We start from the raw sequence: 25,857 nt of genomic DNA, 5'->3' as shown, positions 1-25,857 counted from the left end.
ATGCATCGGCTTCAGAACGTGTTTGACGAAATGTATGAAAATTTTTGCTTCTGGGTAAGAAAAAAAAATTGCATTTTTCTCGAACCACGTGCCGACGTACAATTACGATCCGTGTTTATTGCACGATACCTTAATTAATCTAATCGATTCTACGCATTTCTTCCGATCGATATTCCCTTCAGCAAATCGGTTCCGTCAAGGGCTGCGGGGGTCCGTATGGCGAGGCCCACTGAGGCATCGGGTGTCCCATTGCAGGCTGTGAGGATTGCTGCACTTCTGCATTAGACGTCTGACCTCCGGAATGCGCCGGCATCGAGCCAGGATATCCAACTTTTCCAAGAGCTTCTGCCTGCAGTGAGAGCATCAAACGATTCGCCGCTTGTCGTTCAGCCTCTCGTTCCTCTGCTGTTTGTCTTCTGGAAATCATTTGATGAAAGAGAAAACATAAGAGAGGTTAATAAAGGAGGTTAGGGAGTTGAACGAAAAATCATTCGATGTAGGGAAGGGTCGGTCACGACGGCCCTCCTAAGTCGGTTATTACTTTTTACCATCAAATTAATTAATTTTTCTTCTACTTTGAACAAATTTACCGAAATTTTACACAAAGCTGTAAGAAAACTTTTTTTTTTCTGGGGCACGATTACCCCCCTCTAGGAAATGGTAAAAAAAATGTAAATAACAATTTTTTTTTAAAGTCCATTCTACCCAGGATACCCATTTCACCCAATTTTCTTAGGTGGTCCATTATGTTCGAGATATCTCACATTGGCCTAAAAATAAGAAAAACATCAAGTTTACGATAATGTGGTAGAAAAAGAAAAAATAAATTTGGCCAAATTTTTTAGGAGGGCCGTCGTGCCCCACCTTCCCCTATTTGATTGGCCAAGAATCGATACCTTTTTGTAATTCATTAAGGAGTCGTGCACTTGGCATTCAACGAATTATTACGTTCGTAAGCTATGAAGATCTTTTTGTGAATAAGAAAATAGAAAATAACGAAATTACAAAATAAAAAAAGTTTAGACAGCGATGCATTATTTCAAATCGTTTCAAAGTCTGGTCGATTCGTTCGATTTCACAATATTATAGCTCGTCACCATCGGAAAAATTATTTTCTCCAGATTTACTGGAATACTTTTTTCTTCTCCTTATCATTCCAAATATCATGTTGACATTATGACTAACAAATTGCAATGATCATTTGAGTATTGTAAAAATAAAAGTATATTCACCACGCTGACTTTGTAGAAAATGATCTTCTGAACAAAATGGGCCATTTTCGTGTAGTGAAATCGAATGAATCAACTAAATCTTCAACCATTTCTTAATGTAGCTTCGACATCAAAGTTCTTGTATATAATTTAAGTGCGTTTTATTTTTGTGTATTTTCTCTTTTCATTTCATTCTGTATGAACAGTTCTGAGCAAAAATACCCTAAAATATTTTTATTTGACGCAGAATTTAAGAAATGACATGTACTCTACGAAATCGCAATGGTAAATTCGTATAATTCATGACAATTCTTCACTTTTGTGACAAATCAAAATGCAATAGAGTGTTTTTGTTCAAAATTGTGTACAGAATAAGGCTGTTAAATCCGTTTCGCGTTTAAGATACGCGAACTTTGATATTTAGAGACATACACGTTAACGTGGGAATCGACTATAGCATCCCCTTAATAACTTCCGACATTCAATTACAAAAATATCGTCGAATTCGGAAAAATAAAAATTCACCAAGAAATGGTAAACCCGTATATTATCTCGTTGAATACCGTTTGTATAATATTTCGCCTTATGTTAGACACACGAAGACGGGTAAGAGGATTCATCTAAAATATCCCAAATCCCGTTGGGGGTGAAACAGTGACTGGCGTTGTTGGGGCGGAAAACAGAAGACAAACGTAATAAAGATAATTCGATTCCTGGGCGTGCCGGCTCACGCTCGTCCTGCAGGATGGTACGGAGCCGACGGAGTCGACGTGGCTGCCGACGAGGGTGAGGGCAAAGGGTGTCTGTTTTCTAGCGCTAAGTCTATCGAGGAACCGCAAAATGGCCGACGTGTTGTTCTATACCGACAGAATTGTACTTCGGATGCTCGTTCTTCGAGGAGAAATATTCTGTAAAACTTGTCACGTGTCAACTTATTTTATAAATATCCCATAAGATGGGTTAAACTATAAACTTGCTCACTTACTCACTGCAATGGATGAATTTACGTCATTGAAGTTTTTTTCTTGGTATTTTTTTTACAAATTTTATGCAAATTCAATATCTAATCAGAATCAAAGTTCAAGTTGCAAATATTCTCATTATCTTTGCAGGAAGTGATGGAACGAAGTCGTTTCATCGAACAAAAAGAGAGATGATTAATGGAAACGGAATATCGTTATCGCCGTTACACGAATTTCATGATATATCGTTATACTCTGTAAGACTGGTTAAAAGCCAATACGTAATCAATATACCGAATTAGTTTGAATCAATCAAACGTCTTTACGTCCTGATACAAGTTACAGAAAAGTAAAACACCAGCTCTTAAGAGATTTTTAAATTATTCCAGTTTTAAATGGATCTGAAACTGAGACAACGATCAATCGGACCATAAATCCAACCTCATATAAATGGCAGAGAAACGTCGTGGAGCGGATTTTCGTACGATCCTGGTGCATTTAACGTTTCTGTACGCATATAAAACGATGTGCATCTGCGAGTTGTGCAACGGTAATTTATTTAACTTCTCCGTTATCAGGATTCGAAGTACCTCGGTCACTGCGATTGCTATGTTAATTGCCTTATTAGCGTCATAAAGAGTCCAAAGCTACCGAACTCCTCAGGAACTATTCTGCGGCGGATTCAAACAGGTAAGCATTATAATAAGGCAGAACAGGCAGGGAGATATGGACGGTGATTAATCCATGCGATCATAAATCTACCGCTTTTTCAAACGAGCCTTGAAGAGCCGGCATAGATTGCACGCTCTCAACACATATCATTGTAGTTTGCCTGAATTGGTACACGCGCGGATGAAAGTGCGGCTGAATTTTTATCGGAGTTTCAAGACGAGGTCTCGTCATTTGTATATATAGGTATATGTAAATCATACTAGAGCGACATTCTTATGGGCCTAGTTGAGGTATAATATTTTACACGCTAGGCGTAGGTTAGACGTCTCCTCGAGTAGGTAGAGGTGGATGAAAAAAAGCGGAGTTAATTCGAGATGATTGGCTGACCTGTCTACCCGGATCATAATAATTTGAAAAGCGACACGGCGTGAAGCGCCACCGGTCTTTGTAAAAAGGGTCTTCTAGAAACCAGTTTGGACTAACGATCGCGAGATTTCGGTCAGAGATTCATGGCCCGTTCACTGCAATCTCCCCTGAGTCTATCCATCACGCCCTCGTAGATATAGGGCATTAGTAAATTTGAATAAAACCTAAAACAGTACACGACTACCGATCGTCTTACGCCCCTGAACTACCGAGGGCCGAAGAAACGAGTCGCTGCTGTAAGGCGGAGGCAAAAGGAGGACCCTGAGAGATAAACAAAGGAACATTGGAATCGTTTAATTACCGGCGCGCGGAGATTAGCTCTAATGGAACGCCGCTGTTTCGAATTTAAACCCTTGTCGTTGATTGGCTGCTGGATGTTCGCTGGCGCCTCGGAGGCCGAGGTATGTGTGTACCGAGTGGATCGAGACCATCTTGGCACCAGGTCCCAACGTCGAATGGTACCCATAGCCGACTAGCCGCGGAGGATGAAACCGCTTCTTTATTACTCGGTGTCAGAAAAGGAGGTCGTGTCTCCAGGCTTGTCTCTAGATTCGTGGAACCCTATCGAGACTCAGGATTAGATCGGAACGCACCCTTCGTCGCGTTCGACTAGACTATAAAAATTTGAAAGAGTCCGTTGCACGCAGGGATGAATTCAATATTATATTGAGAGAGATAAGAAACAAGATTTTTTATCCAATAGTCGAGAAGAGGAATGAAAGCAGAACACAAGAATTTATTCGTCTCTATAATTGATTTTCGGTTCAAACCTCGATAAATTAATAAAAATAAACTTGTCAGGTGTCCACCTCTTGAAGTTGGCCATGTAAGAAATGCAGACTGTAATTATTTCCGAGATTACGAGTATCTTCGTAACTATTTGTGATACTCGGATGTTGAAATTTTCATTGCGATCACACTGCAAGACAATCGAAGTCAGGTTTAATACGGTTTTTAACCTTTCAAAACGGAGATGCTTTAAATTAAGGATAAAGAATTCGAAATGAAAAGTTGAGGAAAGAGTTTAAAAAAATTTAGCAATGACATTTACATCAATGACTAATGAACACGAATGAAACAACATGTTAATCAATCATCATTAGCGTGAATTTAATTGCTGGAAATTTGTTAAACTTTTTTTTTCACGTTCCCCCAACTTTTGAATCGAATTGTCCAACCGATTAATTCTCGAGGGCCAGAATATGAGATATACTATTGTTGATAATAAAAAGAGACAAGAAGAAAAAAAGCAAGCAATTATCTTCGTAACGAATTATTTCACGATTGTAAATTGAATGATGTTGCTCTTCGATGAAATTGCGCAGACACGATAATGAATGGAAGCTAAAACCGAAAATGTTGAATGAATGGAAAAGCGAAGTTGTGCTAGTTTCCGTAATCGACAGTACGACTAAATGACTGCATTACGTGGTCAATAATCGATGTATTCGAAGTGCGCCTATCCATACCTATACAGAAATTCGTAATTTGCATTGCAATAGCGCAACTAGAAACATGTGACGCGATAATTGAGTCCACTTGAAGGTGGATCGTGAATATTTGAAAGATCATTTGGCGGATTATTTAGCAAATCCAGCCTCCCTCGAAATTCGAAATCGCTTTTGCATAATGACAAGGGTTATACATACGACCCTGCGCACTAGATCGGCTCTCCGGTGTTATACCTGTTATGTATCCCGCAGTCAGCGAGAGTCAGGACGAGCGAGGCTCCCGAGGGAGAGGCAAAATGTAATCGGCAAACCACCCTCAATAATTAATTACCAGCCCGGTTAATTACTTGCACGGGCGTCGCCTGGAACTGTCACTGATACAATGGCGTAACCTGAAACCTGTTTCTGACCACCGACGATTGTTTTACAGCGAAATGAAAACCCCGAAATGTGCTTTTAATTCCGTAGGTGACGTTTTTCTAATTTTCAAAGACCTTTGTCAGCTCCACCCTCTCTATGATGATGATGATGATCGACAATTCTTTTTAATCTATTCAATAAAAAACTGTTTAATTCAACTCAATTTAAGATTAATTATGTTCATAAATTTGAATTCCGAAAAAGAGAACAATTGAAAAGATGATAAAAAATTTTATTCAATAACTGACGGTTGAAAAAAGTATTCAATTTATTATAGCATGGATGTCGATCATTATTTTGAATATCTTGTGAATAAATCTAGCTTCTTTTTTTTCGACTCAACTGCTGCAGACTTAAATAAATTTATCTTTTGTACTTTTCCCCCCAAAATTACACCATGATTTCGTGCTAAAAGTGGTAAAATTTTTTAAGAAAATTGGACAACCAACTAGAAAGCATTGTGACCAGGGAAAAATCGATTCCAAGTGTGAAGTTACGATAAAGTAGGGCAACTTCTAAGAGAAGCATGTTTCAATGTACGCAGAATTGCAAAAAATGAAAATTACGAAAGTGGAAGTAGACAATTTGTCACCGTTATTGAATTACGTAAAATTGGTACAGACAAAAAACTGCTAAGAATTTTACCGTGCAGCGTGTAATTTGTTGATAAACCAAGCTGTATAGTTACAAGAAGTAATTTGAACACGAAAAATTATGGATGCAGGCTTAGAGCGGTCGATATACGATATACTAGGAGTAGCCTAACTTTCGAGTGAAGGATACCCCCGGGCTCGAGTTGCTATTACATTTCTTTTTTTTCCACCACGCCGACGATTAACGCTGTTACTTTGACGTTAAACAGCTATTAAAACGTTCGTTAATTAAAATTTATGCTCGTTCTAAAACGGAAGGAAGGAAGGAAGGAAAGAAAGGAAGAAAGGAATGAAAAAAAGGGAGAGAGTGAAAAAACACGAGCCGTTTACAGATGCCGTTTCAGTTCTTCTTTATGCCGTGCCTTGAATATATATATATATACGATGATAAAAACAGAAGAATTCATATTCAATTACCGAAATGAAACCGGGTTGGAACGTTCATTAATTAACATTCATACCTCACCGCTTTCTCAAAGCCTGGGGTTAAAGAGACCCAGGGATCGTTGAAAAATTTATACATTTTTTTTTTTCACTTGTCATTTCACCCGCGCATTGAAGTCTGATCGTGAATCGAATGATCGACAGCGACGAAATGACGATAAAGTCATTTAGCCAGCGGTCAGAAATGCACTTTAAGGGGCGGACTTGAATTTTCGAATTTGAAAAGTTCCAAAAGCGCCAAATTCTGAATTGTTTGGTGGAAAAATTCGAAGTAAAGGAATAAAAACTTTGACGAAAAAATGAGAAAATTTAAACATTGGAAACATCGAAATTCTAAATGATCGAAGATTTTCAGTTCTGTGAATTTCTGGCTTGGTGAAATTTCACCTGCGTTTTGATATTTTTTTGTTCTGGATTTTCGATATTTTTACGTTCGGAATCCAGGTAATTCTTATTTTCTGTTTTTCTGATTTTTCACACCGGCTTGTTGAGCATATTTTAACTTTTTCGGAAGTTTGATTTCTTTACTTGAAGCTTTGCGATAAAATAATTCGAAATTAGGTGCTTTCGGAACTTTTCAAATTCGGAACTTCAACCCCGCCCCCATTTTGACCATAAAAATCCGGTAATTAAATCGGGAATTAAGGAAGAACCCCAGCCAGCCTCGATACCTTCCCCTAATTACGCCGCTGATATAGGTGGGTCGTCAGGTATATCGAAAGGCGACACAATCGTCGATACAGAAAAAAGGAGCGTGCTTATTGGACGCGTCCACGGGGTCGCCGGGAACACGTGACCTTTTGAATGTTTAACCATTACTTGGGGGAAATTGAACGGATTCCAACACTGGATTCAAATGTTTGACAGTTTAAAAGCCGAGAAGCACCGAGGCCGATAAGGGGATGGGAAAGGGGAGGTGACTGCATTATGAACGGGGACAAGGCTAAGCTGTTACTCCCCGTGAATTATTCATCCCTTGCTATCTCATCTGCTCAACGCCATCTTGTTAAAACTCGAAATATGGTCGAATAGTAAGGGTTTTAATCCGGGATCAATTGCAGAGGACAAGTATAAGTGCAGTCTACTGCACCGGAAATAGAACTGATAAATTATAAATGATGAATCGAATCTCAAAATCATCCGATCCCGTTGATCAAGATTTAGATGACTTAGATCAATTAGTTATCGCAAAACACAAAAGAATATGTTGATCAGTTTTATTGTACTATGACTTTTTTCGGAGATTATGAAATTGAAGTTTTTGACTGAAAATCCAAATGCAAACCGTGTTTTGCGGTGAGTATTGCGGAATCGTCAAGACTTCTCTGCCCGCAAATACGCAAATCGAATAGCGGAGTGCCTATCAATCACAATGAAATAAAACAGGAATAATATCGTGTCAGAGTTGGAAACAATACCTGGAATGGGGCTGTCAAGGAAGATGGAACAAAACTTGAGTGGTTGGGACTCAATTGAATAAAAGGGGATGAAAATCGAAGAAGACTGAAATTGAACTGAGTCACTGAAAAAGTTTTATTTTATTTCTGCCTCACATCTAAATGAGAATCCATTTGTCGATTTAATAATTTATAATTTTATTATAGATGATATTATTTTGTAATCAGACAGTGATTATAAATTGCGAATCTAAGCCTTTAACGGTTGGTGAATTATTGTGAAACTATTGCGTAAGAATGATTAAATTAGATCTATTAGTTGAGAATTGTTTTTATTTCAAGCATGGCTGTAAACGGAATACAAAAAACAATTGATAAAACTTTCTCACCGACAAACGTTTTTGAATTTATCAAACCAAGTCGACGTCATGTTTTGAAGAAATGCACTTTGAACTTTAGAGAATATTTAAAACAACAAATGTACACCGAAGGCATGGATTGAGGAAAACTTCTTTCGCTATAGAGGATAAGAGGTAAGTTTAAGAAAAGCAATTCTCTCCAAGAAATCAGTATTTTGCACGAATACATTTCCGAGTCAACGATAAGAGAGGAAGAAACATTAGAGTTTGAAAAGGAGTTAACCAGCGGAGAGCCTTGCAGGTTGGAATGTCGAAAGTGGCCTAGCAGCCACATAGCATCGTGTATCTGCGGGCGTATTAGGAGTCTCTTCAAGATAAGAAAGGACGAAAACATGTAATTTAGATAAAAAGGATTTCGGGGCACCGAAACCAAGTTTGATAGGGAGGGGCGTCCTCACGTCGCGACGCCGGTCAACATTCTTAAAGGATATCGCCAAGCCGATACCTTTTACAGTTAGAGTTTTAAGGGCACCGGGATTACTAGGACATGAGTCCTTGGGCGATCTTTGAAATTCCTTGATAAACCTTCGGAACAAGTCAAATCTTGAGTGGACAAAACTGAGTGCAAGAGTAAAAAGAAAAGTAAAACAATTCTACACACGTAAGAAGGCACAGGAATTTTGGAATTTAACATTTCAAATTTAGCAGCATTAAACAGATTTGTATAGTTTTCAATCTGCGGTTGGGCAACGGTTCAAGAATATCTAACAATGGCACGAATTGTGTAACGCATTAAACAGGCAAATTGGACTTGCTGAAATGCAGATTTTACCTAATTTTGCATTTACATTGCAAAACAAATTGCAGCAATTACCAGAATTTCACGTAAGTACATACCGTGTTAAAATTCTTTCATGTTTTTTCATAATTTCAAAAATTCACAAACGACATTGTTCTCATCTACAAATCACGAACTTGAATGGAAACATTTTTTGTACAAAAGTTGTTCGTTTTGATTTGACAATTCTTCTGGCGAAAAACAAATCGTGTTTCCATTGAAAAAAACATTTTGGCCATCTTGACGCCGCCATTTCTTATTTTGGATCAAAATATTTCTTTTTTTTAACGTTCCCCTTCGAACCTTAAAAGCTTCATTATACTCAACACTCGATTAGAATTGTATTTTCCGAGATGAATCAAGTTCAAGATTAAAATGAGAGACCCTATATATTCAAAACGGTTTAAAATCATATTCCCGACTCGCTGAATAGATCTGTTAAAATTTCTCTTTGCCTCCTCGGTTTAACCCGAACTAATAACGTCCACAAAATTATAACACTACCGGTTGATAAAGAGCTGAATTTAAAAGGTGTTAATTTATTTGTCATTACGCGTTTCTTTGTGTTACCTGCATGAAATGGCGTCAGTTCCTGTTTTATCAACGGAACAAGTGTCTTCCGGTTGAATTTAGCGTTTAACGTGTTACATAGATACTTTTATTCACCGTAATATAATATACAAGTTCGTGGATTGATGGAGACGATTAATCCCCGAAGAAACTTACCGCCATTTTGTCCTCCTGTTCTGAAACCACGTTTTGACTTGCGCGTCCGTCATCTTGAGGGATTTAGCGAGAGCCGCCCTCTCGGCTGACGCCAAGTACTTCTGCTTGTGAAACCGTTTTTCCAGCTCAGCAATTTGTAACCTCGTAAAGCTGGTTCTTGGCTTCTTCCGTTTTGGCGGCGTTCTGTTTTGGTACGGATGGCCGATCCTTCTCGGAAATGCTCCAGCCACTGCGCAAATACGGAGGAATTATAAGTGAACATTAAAACGGTGAAAAGTGCCAACAATAACGAACATTGTAGTTACAGATAGGCCAAATTGACTCTTGACCCGCGAAATTATCATGGCGTTCTTTGAATAATAAATAACACGTCTCCTCCAATCTCGCATTGGGGGTGACTAAAGTTCGCCTTGAATATGCCGATATAATGAGAAAACTTGACGTTCTACGTATATAATGACACTGCTATGAACAATCGCAATTTGTTCAACACACAACACGCTATACGAGGCCTTCTGTGATCGATGTCGTCTTGTTTATAAATAATGCGACGTTTGCGGGTAGAGGTGAGTATCGAGTGAGTGCGAAAAGACCGAACGAAAAGTTGGCATCGAGTTTTCGAAACGATAAAAGACGAATCAGCCGGCCAACGTGGATGCGGGTAAAGCTAGAATTCAATTATCCGACATGAATTACTCGTGATCAGAACGAGATTGTGAAAGTTCAATTTTAGCTTTATCTCATTTCCGCTAATAGCGATAGTGTTTATGCACAAGGCACGAATAAGATATCGCAACGTGGAGGTTTCTATGTCACGTTTAATTCAACCGCGATTTTTAGCGATCTCTTAATGTGTCCAATCCGCTGAAATACATACCGAAAGCTCCGAGTGCTTTGCCAAGCTTCGCTGCACTCGTGCCTCATGCATGCTTAATAATGCTTATACACACGATGAATGACGATTACACAGAGTCATTTTATCGAGCGCGGATCCGGCTGTAGAAAAGTAATTAGGAATAAATTACAAACGGAGAGATGTGAATATCATTACATGGGATGATAATTCAAGAGTCGTGTAATAGCCCGAGTACCGGCGATTATCGTCCTAATAAGCGAATGACGCAAGGGCTTCTCGCAAAGAGTAAACTCGCAAGAGAAGCTGCGATGGCGGCGGTAGGGGTGATGGGGTAATGGGTAATACCCGTTGAATAGCCCTTTACCCTTTTACGATGATTCCCTGGTTTGAACCTGCAACTACGCGTATACGGAGATGAGAGGGGTTCTTCCCTGTCAAATTTCATTTCCATGAAAATTTCATACAAGCCCCTGCACTCCGGTTGTTCCGGCGGCTCGGATCTCCTTCCGTAATTTTTCTCCGGACCGAAGCTTGGAAGCGCTTTTCACCCGCAAAATTCACCCCCGTTTTACCCGGCATGGGGTTTGCGTGTTACCTAACACCGCAATTCAGGACTGTGTTCTCGGTTCATGGTTAGAAAAGCTGTGCCCTTTACTAGGCTGCCGATTATATTATTCGACCCTTTCACAGTAAGTGCAAGCGAGAGAGATAAACGGAGGAGGTGGCCTCTTGCGGCTGAAACTCGTCCCTATCACGTGCCTCGAGACTATTTGCTCGGTACCATACTCGACGATACGTCTCTTGCTGTTTCAATAAAAATCGTCTTGCTACAGTTGGGTTGAAAGCAGCCGGTTTCCACAACGCGGTGGCGTGATCAGGGACAATGTGCCGACCGAAACTCCCTGCAACGATAGCTTGTCGTCGCGACTGCAAAGGAGTCGTTAGCTTAACAGGCCGTGCAGAGTGGGTTTCCATGGAGACGAAGAAGCCGTGTGTAAGCCTTCTTTATCGTTACAATGTACAGGAGGGAAGTGCTCTAATACGGTGATTTTTTCTCCAACTACTCAAAGACTCGGATAACCGAACTGTGTGTAGCCTTTTCTAGCAGTACATAGATACCCGGGTAAGAAGTGTAACTTTATAGTGTTCCGGGCCGTAAAACGAATTGTCACTATTCATAACATACCCTCTGAAAAATGAGCTTTTTCCGATATAAAAATGTATAGCGTATCACCTGCGACGCGCTTACTTGTTCCTTACATTCTTGGCATTCAAAATTCCCGGCTGAAGTGACGTGGTTTGAACCGTATAATATAACGGTTCCAATGAGATGTATTTTTTTTTTCATTTTGGGATAGGTAAGTTGAGCAATGGAGACTCACGCTGTAAGAAAAAGTCGGATTTGGTGACAATCCAACACACGACTTGATCTCGAATTAGCAAATTGAGTAGAAAAATTCTTCCCTACAACAGAAGTCCGCCATTTTTTACATAGAATTATTACAAATGTAAGCTAATTATTGTTCGCTTGCTAAAGTGATGAAACGGATCTGCGCAAACTGCCGATTCCTGCCTGTGCAGGAAAATGAAAACGGTTTACGATAGCAGCTGCTAAACCGGAGGCAATCTAGCGTTGTTAGACACTTGGGAGAGGCGTTCCATTGTTGTCGTTTGCAAGTTCCTATCAGATGCGAAGCGTATACCGCGAGCTGGCCAAGGGTGGCTGAGGGGTGAGTAGGCGGGTAAAATAAATGAACATCGACGGTTCGATGAATAAAACAATAGATGCTGGTAAACGCGGCTCCGTGGAAGTAGTAACCCATGCTCCCCTACAAGAACGGGAGTACAAATGAGCATTGGAAAGTAGCTGCAGGGGCGTCGGGTCTTCGGTCTTTCGCGGCAGTTCACCGGATGGAATCAGGGCAGATCGAGAGGGTTGTGCATAAAACAATAGACGGTCTGGCGAAGTGCGAGGAGAGCAATGCCTCCGCTGTACGTATATGTATGTAGTACATATGTTTGAACAGGTAAACGCGATGGCTGCACGGATATATCCGGTTTCTACAGGGACTGCCTGGCTTATCCGGCTCGGAGTAAAGACGGAAGAGAATTGCATCTGCATGCCCTACACACACACACACACACACACACACACATTTACGCGTACGCGACTCTCTCTTTCTTTCTCTTGCTCTCTCTCTCTGTACGCCGCGGGGGTGATCGTAAAAACAAGATGGCGCCCCCCGCCGCAAAATGGCCGACATAAATAAATGAGCGGGACGAAGACTGTGCGGCGGGATGTGCCGTTGCGTTCCTGTATAAACTGGCAAAAGTTTAGTCCGAGTTATCCATCGTCTTCGTGTATACCTATATCACATGCCAAGTAGGTACCTTCTACGGAGTCTTTGCCGCTTCTCGCTCGAGCCGCGGTGCGATTATAGGCACCTTCCCAATTCGGCGAACCTTCGCTCCTGATCGTGGTTGCAGAGTCCACATCGACCAGTCGATGGAGGAAGGAAACGATGGGGTGTTGAGGTGTTTTGAACACGTGAGCGATTTAAGATTACCTGGATTAGAATCCATTCCATTTTTTTTTTTTTTTTGTAAAATTTATTTGGGGTTTTTTGTCATGCAGTTTAATCATTGAATAACTTCGTTTCAATTTCAATTTTTTAATTACATACGAAAAATCTGCACGATACTTTATACTCAGCCTTATGTAGCTGACGAAAGCGCACCTTCTGACTACAAACCGATTGCTTTGTGAAAAATTTGAAACTGATGTTTTTAGAAAAAATCATCCCGTTTCTCGCAAGTACACGTAAATTGGTTTCGCGACATCATGTTCGATATAGTTTAAGGGTTGAACAGAACCAGAATCTTGAGACCCATTTTTAGTCTCAATTATTTAAGTCTTGGTTTTTCAATCAGAAAATTTCAATGCTTACATCGTGCCTGTCCTGAAATCCAAGATTTCGTCATATATTAGAATAATTTTTAACTTGTACCTGTAAAATTGTACATGGTTTCTTTGGGATATCGAAATGAGAATTATTCGTGACTTCGCGGTTGATGCGGTTATATATTGAAATATTTGAATATTACATGTCATAACTTTTTGAAAATTACAAAATTGGTCTCTGTATGAATTATCTCAAATATAATTGAATAAATGGAAATTTCCGCCGAGAGTCGGATTCTTTGCAGTTCAACAAAACGTCGAAAAAGAAGAACCGATTTTTCACACCTCTAATTCAACTCGTTAATGGTGGCATTGAATTTTTGAATAGCCATCCGACACAAGGCCTAATTTAAGTAAAACGATGGTAGGATCTTCCTTACCGTCATCCCGATTGGCTGAGAGAAGAAAAATTACCACAAAATATACGTACACGTATAATGTATGTGTATATTCACCAAACCGGGACGATTATCGTCGAAGGGGCTTATACCGTGAGCAACGGGCATTCCGCGTCGGTCAGCGCAATCATAAACCGTACTTTTGAGGCGAGTAAATTGTGCAGCGGTGGAATTTTATATTGCATAAAACAGGCCGGCCATTATATGCCGACGATCTTATTTGGTCTTCGAATTATCCCCATTTGACGTAAATACGTGGAACAATAAGCGGTGTTGAGTAAAACACGGCTTGGTTTTAACCAGGGAAATGTGCACGAGTCCGGAACTTAGTGCGAGTCGTGGAACTTTAAATACAGGAAAGTCTTGAAGCTATCGCGTTGTGAGTGGAATATTTAAACATCTAGCGAGCATGACTGCAGATTATATGCCCAAATATATACTATATATATATATATATATATATATATATATATATATATATATATATATATATATATATATTGCGAAGATATCTCGCTGACACAGCCGAATCAGGAATCCAGCCCTTCCTTCCACCACCCACCCGTCCCTTCACTCTCCACCCCCGCACCATCTCTACCCCAACCATTTGGTTCATCACCAGGCCCGAACTTACCCGGACACACTTGAACAAAAATGAACGCATCCGACCTTACACAGAGGGATCCGAGCACACCCGAACTCACCCGAACACACCCGAAACACCCAACATAAGAACGCTTACGGACGCACGCGCACAAACACTTGGAATCAGGTCAATTCTGGGGTAAATTCGTGGTAATCTGGGAAAGACTCATAAGATTCTTCCAAGATGCCTCGAATTCTGAGTAAATCTTATAGAATCTTGGTGAAAGACGAAACGTCCATACCTATGTATATGCTTATATGTATAATGTTATTCTGCTGCTGTCGCGACGTGTCAGGAATACAGGATAATAATAATAATAATAATAATCACGATTCACTGGCTTTTTTTTTCCCCTCTCACAGCCAAACCCGAAATAGGGGGATTGGCGCACGAAGCACAAGGGGGGCAAAGCCTCATTACTGATTGCGCAGTCGACGAGTTTGGAAAAAGAATTTTATCAACTAGTAGTTTATTGTTCAACTGGAAAATAGTCGCGTTATTTTTATTTCACCATTTCGACGTGGCAGTTCCTTATGGTAATGACATCCAAAAATAGATCCCGAAAATTCTAGGCATAATCCTACCCTTGGGTATAGTTTTTTTCATTTTCAATCTTTCTGCAGCACGTTTCTATCCAATGAACCAAAACGAATTGAATAGAATTAAAAAGAATTACGTTTCAATTCTTTTGAATTTGTTTTAATTTGTTAAAATTCGTGTTAATTCCGTTTTTGCCGTACTCAATTCAATTCGATTTACTGGGTATATATACAAGGTGACAGAATTGCGGGTGTATGTGGTTTTAATAGTTGAATCACAATTATATTTTCAATCGAAAAAAGTACGGGCCCTGCAAGACGGTGTATTTATCCATCAGCCGTCGGCAAAGTGGAGGAAAATGAGTGAAGAGTAACTACTGTGCTGGAGCGGGTTTGAGACGGTCGGTCTCTCCGTAGCAGAAAACAATTTACTTTGAAGGCCGCAAACTCTATTATATGCATACCCTCTCGAGGTACGAGGGCTAATGACTTTCTCCAGCTATGCTGTTAATGTTGCATCATCAAATGATTCTAAACTGACTCACGATTCTAGCCAACAAAGGTTATGTCTCAAGCTCAGTGGGTCGTCGAGTGTGAAATTTTCATTTCACGTTTATTCCACGATTCTCGTGGTTACACCAAACGCAAACCAACTACGACTCCAGCAGTTTTCCACGTTTCTATATAAATAAGAGAGAACCCGTCATTCAGTATTATGGTTCACAGAGTAACGACGAACTTTGACAATCAATTATCTGAGTACCGGATAAATTTTACTGACGCGGTACTTTAACGTTTTTCAAGTTTAAGTATAATCAAGTACAATCAACGAACCAGTCTAACTTTCAGTTTAAGGAAAACGCACTTGGTCATCTGATGATAACAGTATTCACCCATTTCAAAACACCAATCCCGTTCCGGTATTGAAACTATTTGCCTGGTCTATGCGCAGGAAAGATAAGGTTTAGTAGGTATGTAACTGCTAACTGGTAGCTCTCGTAAAGATTTAGCAACAGGATAGCGATAACCTGGGCGTTATTACTGCACCTTACCTACTGGTGTTGGTGTTTCAGCAACGGTATCCCGGGCAACACGTAAATCGTTTGGCTTTGTGCAATCACACTGCTGGCAACGAATCTTCCTCAAGCTGCTGGATTCGTGAATTTTTTACTTGGATCATAGCAATTTTTATCAAACTCGGCTAGAAAGAGTCGCAATTAACATTGTTATTCTTACCCGTTTACGACTCCGTCGGATGGATTGAACGACTACAAATTGTTTGCGTGTCAAAGACGTTACGTCTTTTATACTCGGAAAAATAACCGATGAAACCGGTCGGCGAACAACGTTTTCTATCGAAGAGATATTTTTCAGCAATTTCAATTATATTCGACTCGTGAAACGGTAATGTTCAGTTGTAATAATAATTAAACCGTGAATTGAGACGCTCCGATATTTCTTGAAACGTTGCATATAATAGACCTTCGTGTTCTCGGTTTACACGTGTTATAACAATTTTCAAACGGTTTTTACACGGTACTGTTGGTGTATGTATTCGCGCCAAAGAGTTGAAAGGATGTATAAGATGTTACGCGGGTACTTAATGGATGGCTAGCGATACCGGACTTCAGGGCTTCATAAGAGGTACAGACATCAGCGAATCTTATTTATTATTTAATTATTGCTGAAGTAGAGAGTGGAGATTAACGGTTAATCGCAAAATCGTTTTGCAATTCGCGGAACAAGATAATTACATCATTATCTGTACCACGCATACGTCTCCATGTACGCGGTGCGCAGTTAGTATGCATAAGAGAACGTTCAGGAATGGTGTTTGTGGATGTATCGTTCCATGCCCATAAAAGTCCCGCAGGATTCCTCCTCATGTTGCCTCTCGCAACTTAAAAGCGTATCCAGCGTGTAGCGATCGTATCTTATTTCGGTACGTTAGACGTTTCGATATTTTCATGCGCCCGTTTTCCCCATAATCGATGCCTAACTCGAATCGATGGAAAATGTGCTCGCATAAGGACTGGCAAAAAGGCACGGCAAAGACTCGAGGCAGGCGCGTGTGCCGAACTCCTCCTGCAGTGCCGTTTACATACACATACAGCCTTGTACATATACTTAGAATATATACGAGCTATTGGCCCGGAAAGCTCTGAATAATACAGCAGCAGCTACGCCATATTTAAAATGAGATGCGAACGCAAGCTTAAATCGTCGTTTATACTTTATCTAGATAATGCCAACAGATACTGCAAGCCCCGCAGGATCTGAGATATTGCCGTTGGCAGCCACGTGTGTTACAAGCACATACATGTGTACCTATAATAACGAAAAAGGGGCGTCCACGTAAACGGGGGTGTCAAGTTTTACCGCCACCACTTGGCGTTTGTTTAATTTTATGCGATTTTTTATCGACGCCTTGTAATATCGATAATGTAGGCCACTGCTGGCAGGGGTATATACGACATCGGGGAATGTGGAAGAGGGATGGAAGGGGCGAGGGTGTAGGGAGGGGGATGGTTTATATCGAGTTACAAGAGTTTGAGAAATGATCGGAGCTTGTGTGTCTTATTTTTTACAGCGGGACGACTTAAACTAAATCGGTGGGGACTGCTGTATACGTGAATATGTATATATGTAAAGCCTAAGGCACACCCGCAGCCGCTTCTGGACGAACTTCTTTGAAAAACTTTTCGACAAATGAGACAAGTTAAAAATTGATCGAGTTCCCGGTACGGCAATATTGAAACAACTTTATGCCAAAACTTTATAAGACTTTTTCACTTTTGACTTGATATTTTTCATAATACTTATGTTCGTATCGGTTACAAACGATGTACTGATGCAATTTTCCAACAACGATTTGCGAGATGTTATAGGTGAGAATTTTTTATACCTTTTTGCCAAATCCGCAATTCAACATTTTTGCAACAGATTGTAGTATTACTTGATGTAAAGTAAACTCAAAAACTGACTAGATTTCATAAAGAAAATTTATCTCCACTGGAATATCTTGAATTTCTGATTCAAAAAACGACAGCAGCTTTTGCGTGACTTTCAATTCCTTGCGTGGCGTGTAGAATCTATATGCGTAAGTATACCGTAACGCGTGTATATATCCTTGTATAAATTTGCGTTAAGATACGTGGATACATGTGCGGTTGGGAAGGTATCACGCTCGAAATAGGGGGAAATGTTTACGATCTTTGGTATCACTCAATCCAGAGCTGTGGTTAGAGAATCGAGTGCGATCCTCGCGACCCCAAAAGCATCCCTGAGTGATCCCAAAATGATGAAGCCGAGCCACCGTCGAGTACCGCAGATATATACGCGTGTATGCGTAGCAATACGAAGCAAAGGAAACACGCGAGTGAAAGGTAAAAAAATCTCCAAATTGCCCGCAAAAACATCCCTCGGGTTAAAAACTTTTTTCTCACGATCAGAGGGGTAAAATATCGTCCGGCATCAATTTGGCCGGCGATGCTGAGGCTGTGCGTATATCAACCCGGGTTGGCAGCCCTCGTCGTCAGGGCTTTGGCATATTATTCAACAATTTTTTCGACTCCCTCGAGAAATCGCAAGATTTGCTTCAAGGCTTCCGAATGTCAGTAGAAATTTGCCATACTTCCAGGTCTGGGTGTCACGGTTATACAGTTATCGCCACGGTGACAAGTTCGACTTTACCAAATCTGCGGGATTTCGCTTCTAGTGGAATTCGTCATTGCCAGTTGAACCTGTTCGTTAAATCATGGTTTTGCATTTTCAAAAAGTTTCTAACCGTGCGACTAAATATCCTCACATATGTTGTTATTAAATTGATAATTAGCTTGTTTGACGAGCCTGTCATTAGGTTATATACACTGCGAAAGAAGTTATACACAGATTCTAATCTAGCCACCACTAAAAACTTGTTTATCTACGGCTTAACATTTTAAGTCTAGTATCGTTCGTCTAATACACTGTACTGATAAAACTTTATGTACCAAAGCAAGCCCAACTATTTTTTACGAGGTCTACAACATCCAATTCGAATTTTATTATTCTATCTGTCGTGAAATAACGAGTATTTCGTAGCTAATAATTACAATCTGGAACGAGCGCAGTGAAATGCCTATTTTAAATATTAATTCCATTTGAATTTTAATCTCAAGCACAAAAGTTTGTTCCAACACTTTTTCGATCCCTTATTCAAATTTGTTTTGATAATCTACTTACGAATCGTAAAAATTGATATAGATTAGTAATGAGCATATAGTGTTCACTATTGACCCAATTTTCGCCTGCGTAAGTAAGACTCGATGGACCTTTACTGCCTATTACCTTCACGATTCCCTATCTATTTTTCAAGAGTAGATATATGAAAATTGACGGCAAAAGGGAAGACATGCGAGGTACGTCTTGTGTCGCAGATAAGCTCAATCCACACCTTGAAAACGGGTTAAGCCTGTTCCAGAGTCACGATATTGACATTTAAAAGTATAAGTCAAGTCATCATGCGTTGATCACGGAGGAAGACTCATGATACACGTGTAGATTTAAATTCTGGAACCACCATGTTTAGTTATTGCTATAATATAAATTATTGCGGTACAATCGTCATAGATTTTGATACGTCGCGACAACTCGTCTTGCAACTATTAAACGTTCGTTGGCGCATGTTCTGTGTCCTTTTCGAACCGCAAAAATATCGTCACCATTGATGGTAGCGTATGACACTGACCCGTTATACCATGAAACGAAATGATTCAGAGTGGGCAGAAAGGCAGAAAGATTTTCCTCACAAATTGGTAGATCAATTAATTGAAAACCAATCATTTCATTGGCCGTCGACTTTCAACATCAAAAGAAACTGCTGCAATTGCATTATACAGCGAAGCATCTCGTCGAGTTGCATCAGAAACTGTCATTGACTTTGTTTGCAAATTGTGTGATAGGCGAAAAGGATCGGTACCGTTCAGGTTGTCGCAGAAATCACGTTTATATTACCGATCGATATTTATGTTGCCATTGAGAATGCTAATGGAATGGTAATTTCGCCTTCTGATAAAATGGCATCGGTTTATCGTTGATAGGTTTATTCGACTGGTAACCGATTAGAGTCTTCTGAGGGCATTCAACGGAAAGCTTTGATCATGGCGTAGGTACCCAAATAAAGAGTACAATTAATTCCTTCGTTAGGGGTCCGCGAAGTACCCAGCTGGACCAGATTTTTCCTCTCCATTCGACAACTCTTTCTCGTAGACTCCATACACGGCTACCAGATCGCTGGTCAGACGGCAGGGAATTCGGAAATGATAATTATTCAAACCTGTATTACGTAGTAATTAATCCGGAGGCAGATTAGCGCCTGGTCCCGCGATGGGGCGCGAGCTGAGTGATTGAGTTAGTGCTGAGTTAGGGATTTCCCTCCACGATGCTGGCAGCCGTAAGGTCGGAGTGGCTCGTCCATCATCACCCGTGCATCGAGCTCGAGTCGTGGCTGAACTCGGTTACATAATTAACGTGGCTTCAGTTTAATTTCAGTGCAGACAATTATACACCTGAGCCAAGCTTCGTCTTAACCAGTGTCCCTGGTCCGCTTCCAAAGTGTGGAGTATTACGAGGCAAGCATGTGCCCACACCACGGTGTCATTCTCTCCATGCTCGTACGTGGCTGGGGATAGATTATGCGTGGAAGAAGAGGAGCGAGTTAGCTAATTAGTTAAATTGATGGAACACCTGGCGGAGGGCTTCACGGATCTTGGAAGTTTCGGAATTGTTGTTTAGTTGGGAATTGGATAGTTAGATGGTGAGTATTTTTGCGATTCAAAGTGTAGTGGGGCTAGTGACAACTTCGAACTTGTTTTGCCAACCTTTGATCCGAGGGTGATTGAAATTGCGGAGTCGTGGGTCGTTTTACAGCCAAAGAGGTGAAACGCGTTATTGTAATAACAGTGAACCGAGTTCGAACGAGTTCGCGTCGAGCCCTAACCATATTACTACGTATAAATTACGAATCCCGAGAAACGCTTTCGTAGCCCTCGGGTGATACAGCATTTACCTACCTACTTTACTGACACTCACACGGCACTTCTGTCCACGAACACGAGACCCGTTCGCGTGAACTCGCGTAAGAAACAAATTACTCAGCGCTACGTAACTATCGACTACCGCTGCACGATCTCGAATGGCTCTTCGGCTCTCTGTGTGCGTAGGGATTAGAAGCGAGAAGATAAAAAAGGAAAAAGAAAAACGTTAGAAACTACCGGTACCTACAAACACTGCAATGCGGTGTACTCGATATTCCAATATGGCGTCAATGTCCTGTACATCTGATACACGGATTTGTTTGTTTTCTCGTAAGCGTAATAGCACCTTTCGGAAGGATTCCGTCTATAAGACCTGTCGGAGCACCTCGGAGGAGTTTTAGAGAAAAAAGGAACGAGCACGCGCCGTAAGGTGAAACTCTTGTAACAACGAGCATACGGTCCATCGAGGTGTATACTTAGGACCAGGGTCGAGTTGAAGAACGGAAACAAACGCCCCAGCGTCTATGTGTCGAGAAAATTTCAAACGGTTATTGACAGTAATCAACGATCGAAGATGAGTTCTAGTCAACAACGATTTCTACCCAACCCTAACACACCGATCCACTTCGGCTCACACTCAGACACCGCACGCCACATTCGAATGGCACAAAATAATGTCCCTACGTGTATCCACACATACCTACAGTAGGGATACACATGAGTCCGAAGCTGGTGCACAGTGCAGGGATAAGCCCAAGGGTTTCAGGTTTGGTCACGCGATGCTCTTTTTCTTTTTTCTTCCTTTTTTTCCTTCCATCTCCTTTTTTCACCTCTCGCTCTCTTCCCAGTATTCGGTTATCTCCGTTCTTCATTCTCCCGGCCTCCGCGATCCTCGCCGCCGGCAGCCGCCCGCCGGCAACCAACCTTGCTTTTACGCACCGTACTTTCCTCTTCTTCTCAGGATTTATTATCGCTCAGAGTCCATCCAATCGCCTGCACGAAACTGCGTTGTTTTCAGATCTAGAATTTTTTCGAGAACTTCTTTTTACATCTTTCCTCGCTTCTTTGTGAAAATGAAGCACACTCAACGTGTGCGTCAACGCAACATATTATATACACCCCCGTGTCATCGGTTCACTTCGAAATTGTTATTATTAAAACCATTCTCAACAAGAACTTTTCATTTGTACAGGTATATTCGATTGGTACTGAATAGATTTATCCTGCTCTCTTTCTCTTTTGTGCAACTAACAATAAGTGAAAGGGTTCGATTCGCTTTTTATCCAAATAATTATGCTGCCGCACAACCAACTTGTTAGACGTTGCCAAAGCCCCAACAATTATGACTCGTCTGCTATGACCAACTCTTCTGTAAACTGTAACAATAATAATCATTGCCACTGTCGACAGTCGGCACTAACATACCTATACCGAGTGGGTAATTCTGCAACGGTGACGTGACTAGCTCAATAAAACGATTACTAATTATAGTTCAACGCTTCTAAGACATGCGGATAAAAACCGTACACAGACTAGATACTTATATTCACTGAGCAAATGCAGAACTCTTTGTCGAGTGTTACGATTTATGGCTGAATGTTACAGATTTTCAATATATTCATTTGATCAACAAAAAATGTAGGAAGAGAAAGACAAACGTAGATATTGGCACATCAAAGACTTCAGCAGAAGTAAATGGTACCGTTATGACTTTGAAGCATTCGCAACTGTAGAATTTATCACTGATAATCACATAACTATGAGTAACCCATTGATGGGTACACCAGTGCAAAAACAGTACAGATGTTTTCGAGACACCTCTCGATTATTTAAAATCTGTTTTTTTTTTTATTGAATAAAGATTTTTTTCACTCATTTATACCGAGTGTTGGATCAAAAATGCGAAGCAATGGTCCGATGACTCTTACGACTATAATTCTAACGAATTTAGGGTTCTGAAATGCGATGGTATCGTTTAGGGTGAATCACACGCAATTCAAACAGGCCTTGGAAACCCTCGTGAGACGTGATGCGGACAAATGAACCGTCAGAAGCCGGTAAATTCAATTGTAGGTGCCCCTGAGTAATTCTGTGGTCACAAGCTCGCGCTTAGCTTCTCGGTGATCGATGACTCTTCTTGCGATTACATTAAACTGCGGAGACGTGGAACCGCGAGCATTCTCATGCATTGGAAAATATCATTTGCAAAAGTACGGTGACGGTGGAAAAAATATGATTGAGCAACCGGATTTGAGACAGCTTAAAATTTGATTTAAATCAAGTCAAATTTCTGTGAGAGGCAATGAAAGATATTTATTTCTGACCGTTTAAATAACATCAGTTTAAATATTGTTGATCGTCTTACACTACCTGGGAAATGGTAGTTTGTATAACAATGTATTTTTTGTGCGTAATCACAGTTCGATCGATTCGAAACAAAGGGTCACATATATAATCTCTCTCTAGAACGAAAACAATAATGAATAAAAAAGATCTTTTGCGCGTGATCAACTAATGGAATTTCAAATTCTATCCTGTTTTATTGACTAACATATATCACTACAAGTCTACCCTGAATTCCGTGATTACGAGAATTGTAATTGTATTTATTTCGCGCCAAAACATGAGTCAATTTCACGCTTTGCTATCGTTCTTCTCTTTATAAAACAGCTAAATAGATAAACTTCTATCTGTTTCGAAATAGATGAATCAGGCTGAGCGATATCATTTATAGAATGCCAGCTAAGGTCGGTAACAAACTTTGAAATCTCCAAAACCACAAGGTAAATAATAGAGTGGATAACAGGGGAAGGCTCTTTGGTAGCTTTCCCTTAAACTTTCAACCTTGTCGCGTTACCCTTTTTGAACCCGGGTCGACGTGGACGTCTAAAGATTATCTCTTCGTGGGTCTCTACAGGTAAGCATAATGCCTACCTTCAATCTCGCGTCTTATACCCACACCGATAGCATGCTCGTAAGTATTAATGCGTGTGTAATCGCTGACTGAATGGTCACAGACAAAATGGAAGTGCATTTTGCCGAATTTCGTGACTAATGTAAAAAGTACAAAACTTTTTTTCTTACACAAGGAATTCAACCGTGGGAATATCTTTTACGAATGCATAGATACGGTTGGAATATACTTACGGCTATCGGCTGTTCATGAATAATCAATAGAGGATATTTGCAAGGTTGAATAGTATCGATAAGTTGTAGATAGCTATCCATATGCGAGATTTTAATAATCTTCGTTCACGGTCGAACTTCATTAATTTGCCACTCGAAAAATTTTTATTGGACGTCACCCCGCCTCTCGACATACATATAACATTAGCCAAGCGAAGAAGAACCATTAACCGTATAGTGTGACATATTGGACATGCTTTAAATTAATTGAATTTGAATGTTAACGATAAGTGTCGACATGAAATCATCACAAGCATTAGAATACGTAAGTAGAAATAGAAGAGTTCAAACCTGCCAGTCTGTCCTTGAGATGTGGATGAGCGTGGAGAGGATGTACAGCCAGGTTAGCCAACAAACTAGCACGATGGAGCCCCGCAGCGGCAGCCTGCTGTTGACTGTGTTGAATGGCCTGCAGGCTCCAGGGTGGAATCAGGGCCTGAGATGGTAGGGTTGTACCAGGGTTGCCGGTAGCTCCAGGGGGCCGGTGCGCCGGCACTCTGATGACGCCACCCCCGGTGTAAATCAGTCCGGAACCACCTGGGAAGAGTCTGAACGGCGCCAAGAGGTCCGGGTGCAGGGAAGGGTTCCCGTTCTGAGTCTCGGGGGTGCTCCCGGTGTCGTCGTCATCTTTGTCCGAGAGCTTCTCCTCGGCCTCCGGCCCCCAGGACCGCCTCTCGTCCTCGAGGGTGATGTTCCTGTGCGCGTCATCCCATCCCCAAGAAACCTTGCGCTCTTTCTCGTTCTCCAGATCCTCCGAGGAAGGACTCTTCGCGGTTTGACCCCGGGTCTCACCCAGCAGCCGACTTATGCTGAAGGGGTGACTCCTGGGCGTCTCGTTCTCCGTTCTAGTCGTCGTGTGGCTCGGTGGCGGGGAGTTGGAGCACTCGGATCTCTCCTCGTGGATTCCGTGTGACGAGTTTGTGTAATTCTGTGGGCTGCTGCTCCTTGAATCTGAGTCGTCAACGTTTATTTCCTCCGTTGGATCGACGTCGCTGCCGCAATCCGCCCCCCCATGATCGGACATGTTGTTTTTCCCCCACGCGGGAAAACTCGTTTTGGGAAGATGCCCTCTTCGCCTCGTCCTAAGGAGACACCTAGATACCAGACGTCATTATGGCCTGATAACAAAGCGGAACGGTTCTAGCGAAAAACTTGCCCCAGCTCATGTGGGTACCCAAATCGAATGGTCTGATTCCGCCTCGGAGTTCTGAAAGTTTTCCTCGACTCTTGACTATCACCCTAACCAATTAACCAGCTTCAAGAGATTCGTTCACTGCACTCCAAGGCGCTCCGGAGTACACCAGCGCAACTTTTTAGCTTCCACGGCCCCCAACCCGTCGGTAATTGGTGCCGTTTGAAAGGCTCGTTCTACCGACGCTCGCCGCAACGGTCATGTCGAGAGAAGAAGGACATTTCGTTACAGTTCGGTTAATACGCGAAAGAAAAAAATCTCGTAAAACTATAAAATCGTTAGTCACTGTGTTCGGAAGATGTAGAGGTACTCCTTCTTCGAATCTACGTTTCACAAAACAAGGGAACGACACTGATTACACACACTTTGTATTTGGTCTCTGTATCGTGATGACAGGAATCCGTGCTTAATTATCGGTGGTATGAAATTGGGCCAATCAATTAGCGGAAAGAGTTGAAATCACAACCGGACTTCTGCAAGGTGCAAGTCTAGCATCGTTCGA

At 41.1% G+C, this 25,857-nt stretch overlaps 1 protein-coding gene across 1 annotated transcript; it reads right to left on the bottom strand.

Annotated features, from left to right (window-relative positions):
- Positions 1-25,857, bottom strand: LOC124416132 (T-cell leukemia homeobox protein 3). Its single transcript, XM_046897023.1, has 3 exons — positions 24,455-25,857; positions 9,560-9,788; positions 1-416 (listed from the first exon to the last, which is right to left on the bottom strand). The coding sequence occupies exons 1-3, from the start codon at positions 25,185-25,187 to the stop codon at positions 179-181; spliced, it is 1,200 nt and encodes a 399-aa protein (XP_046752979.1). The 5' UTR covers positions 25,188-25,857; the 3' UTR covers positions 1-178.

Source organism: Diprion similis, chromosome 2 (assembly GCF_021155765.1).
Source record: "Diprion similis isolate iyDipSimi1 chromosome 2, iyDipSimi1.1, whole genome shotgun sequence".
NCBI classification, from domain to species: Eukaryota; Metazoa; Arthropoda; class Insecta; order Hymenoptera; family Diprionidae; genus Diprion; species Diprion similis.
The sequence above is the reverse complement of the archived record's forward strand: the minus strand, read 5'-3'. Positions and strand labels throughout refer to the sequence as shown.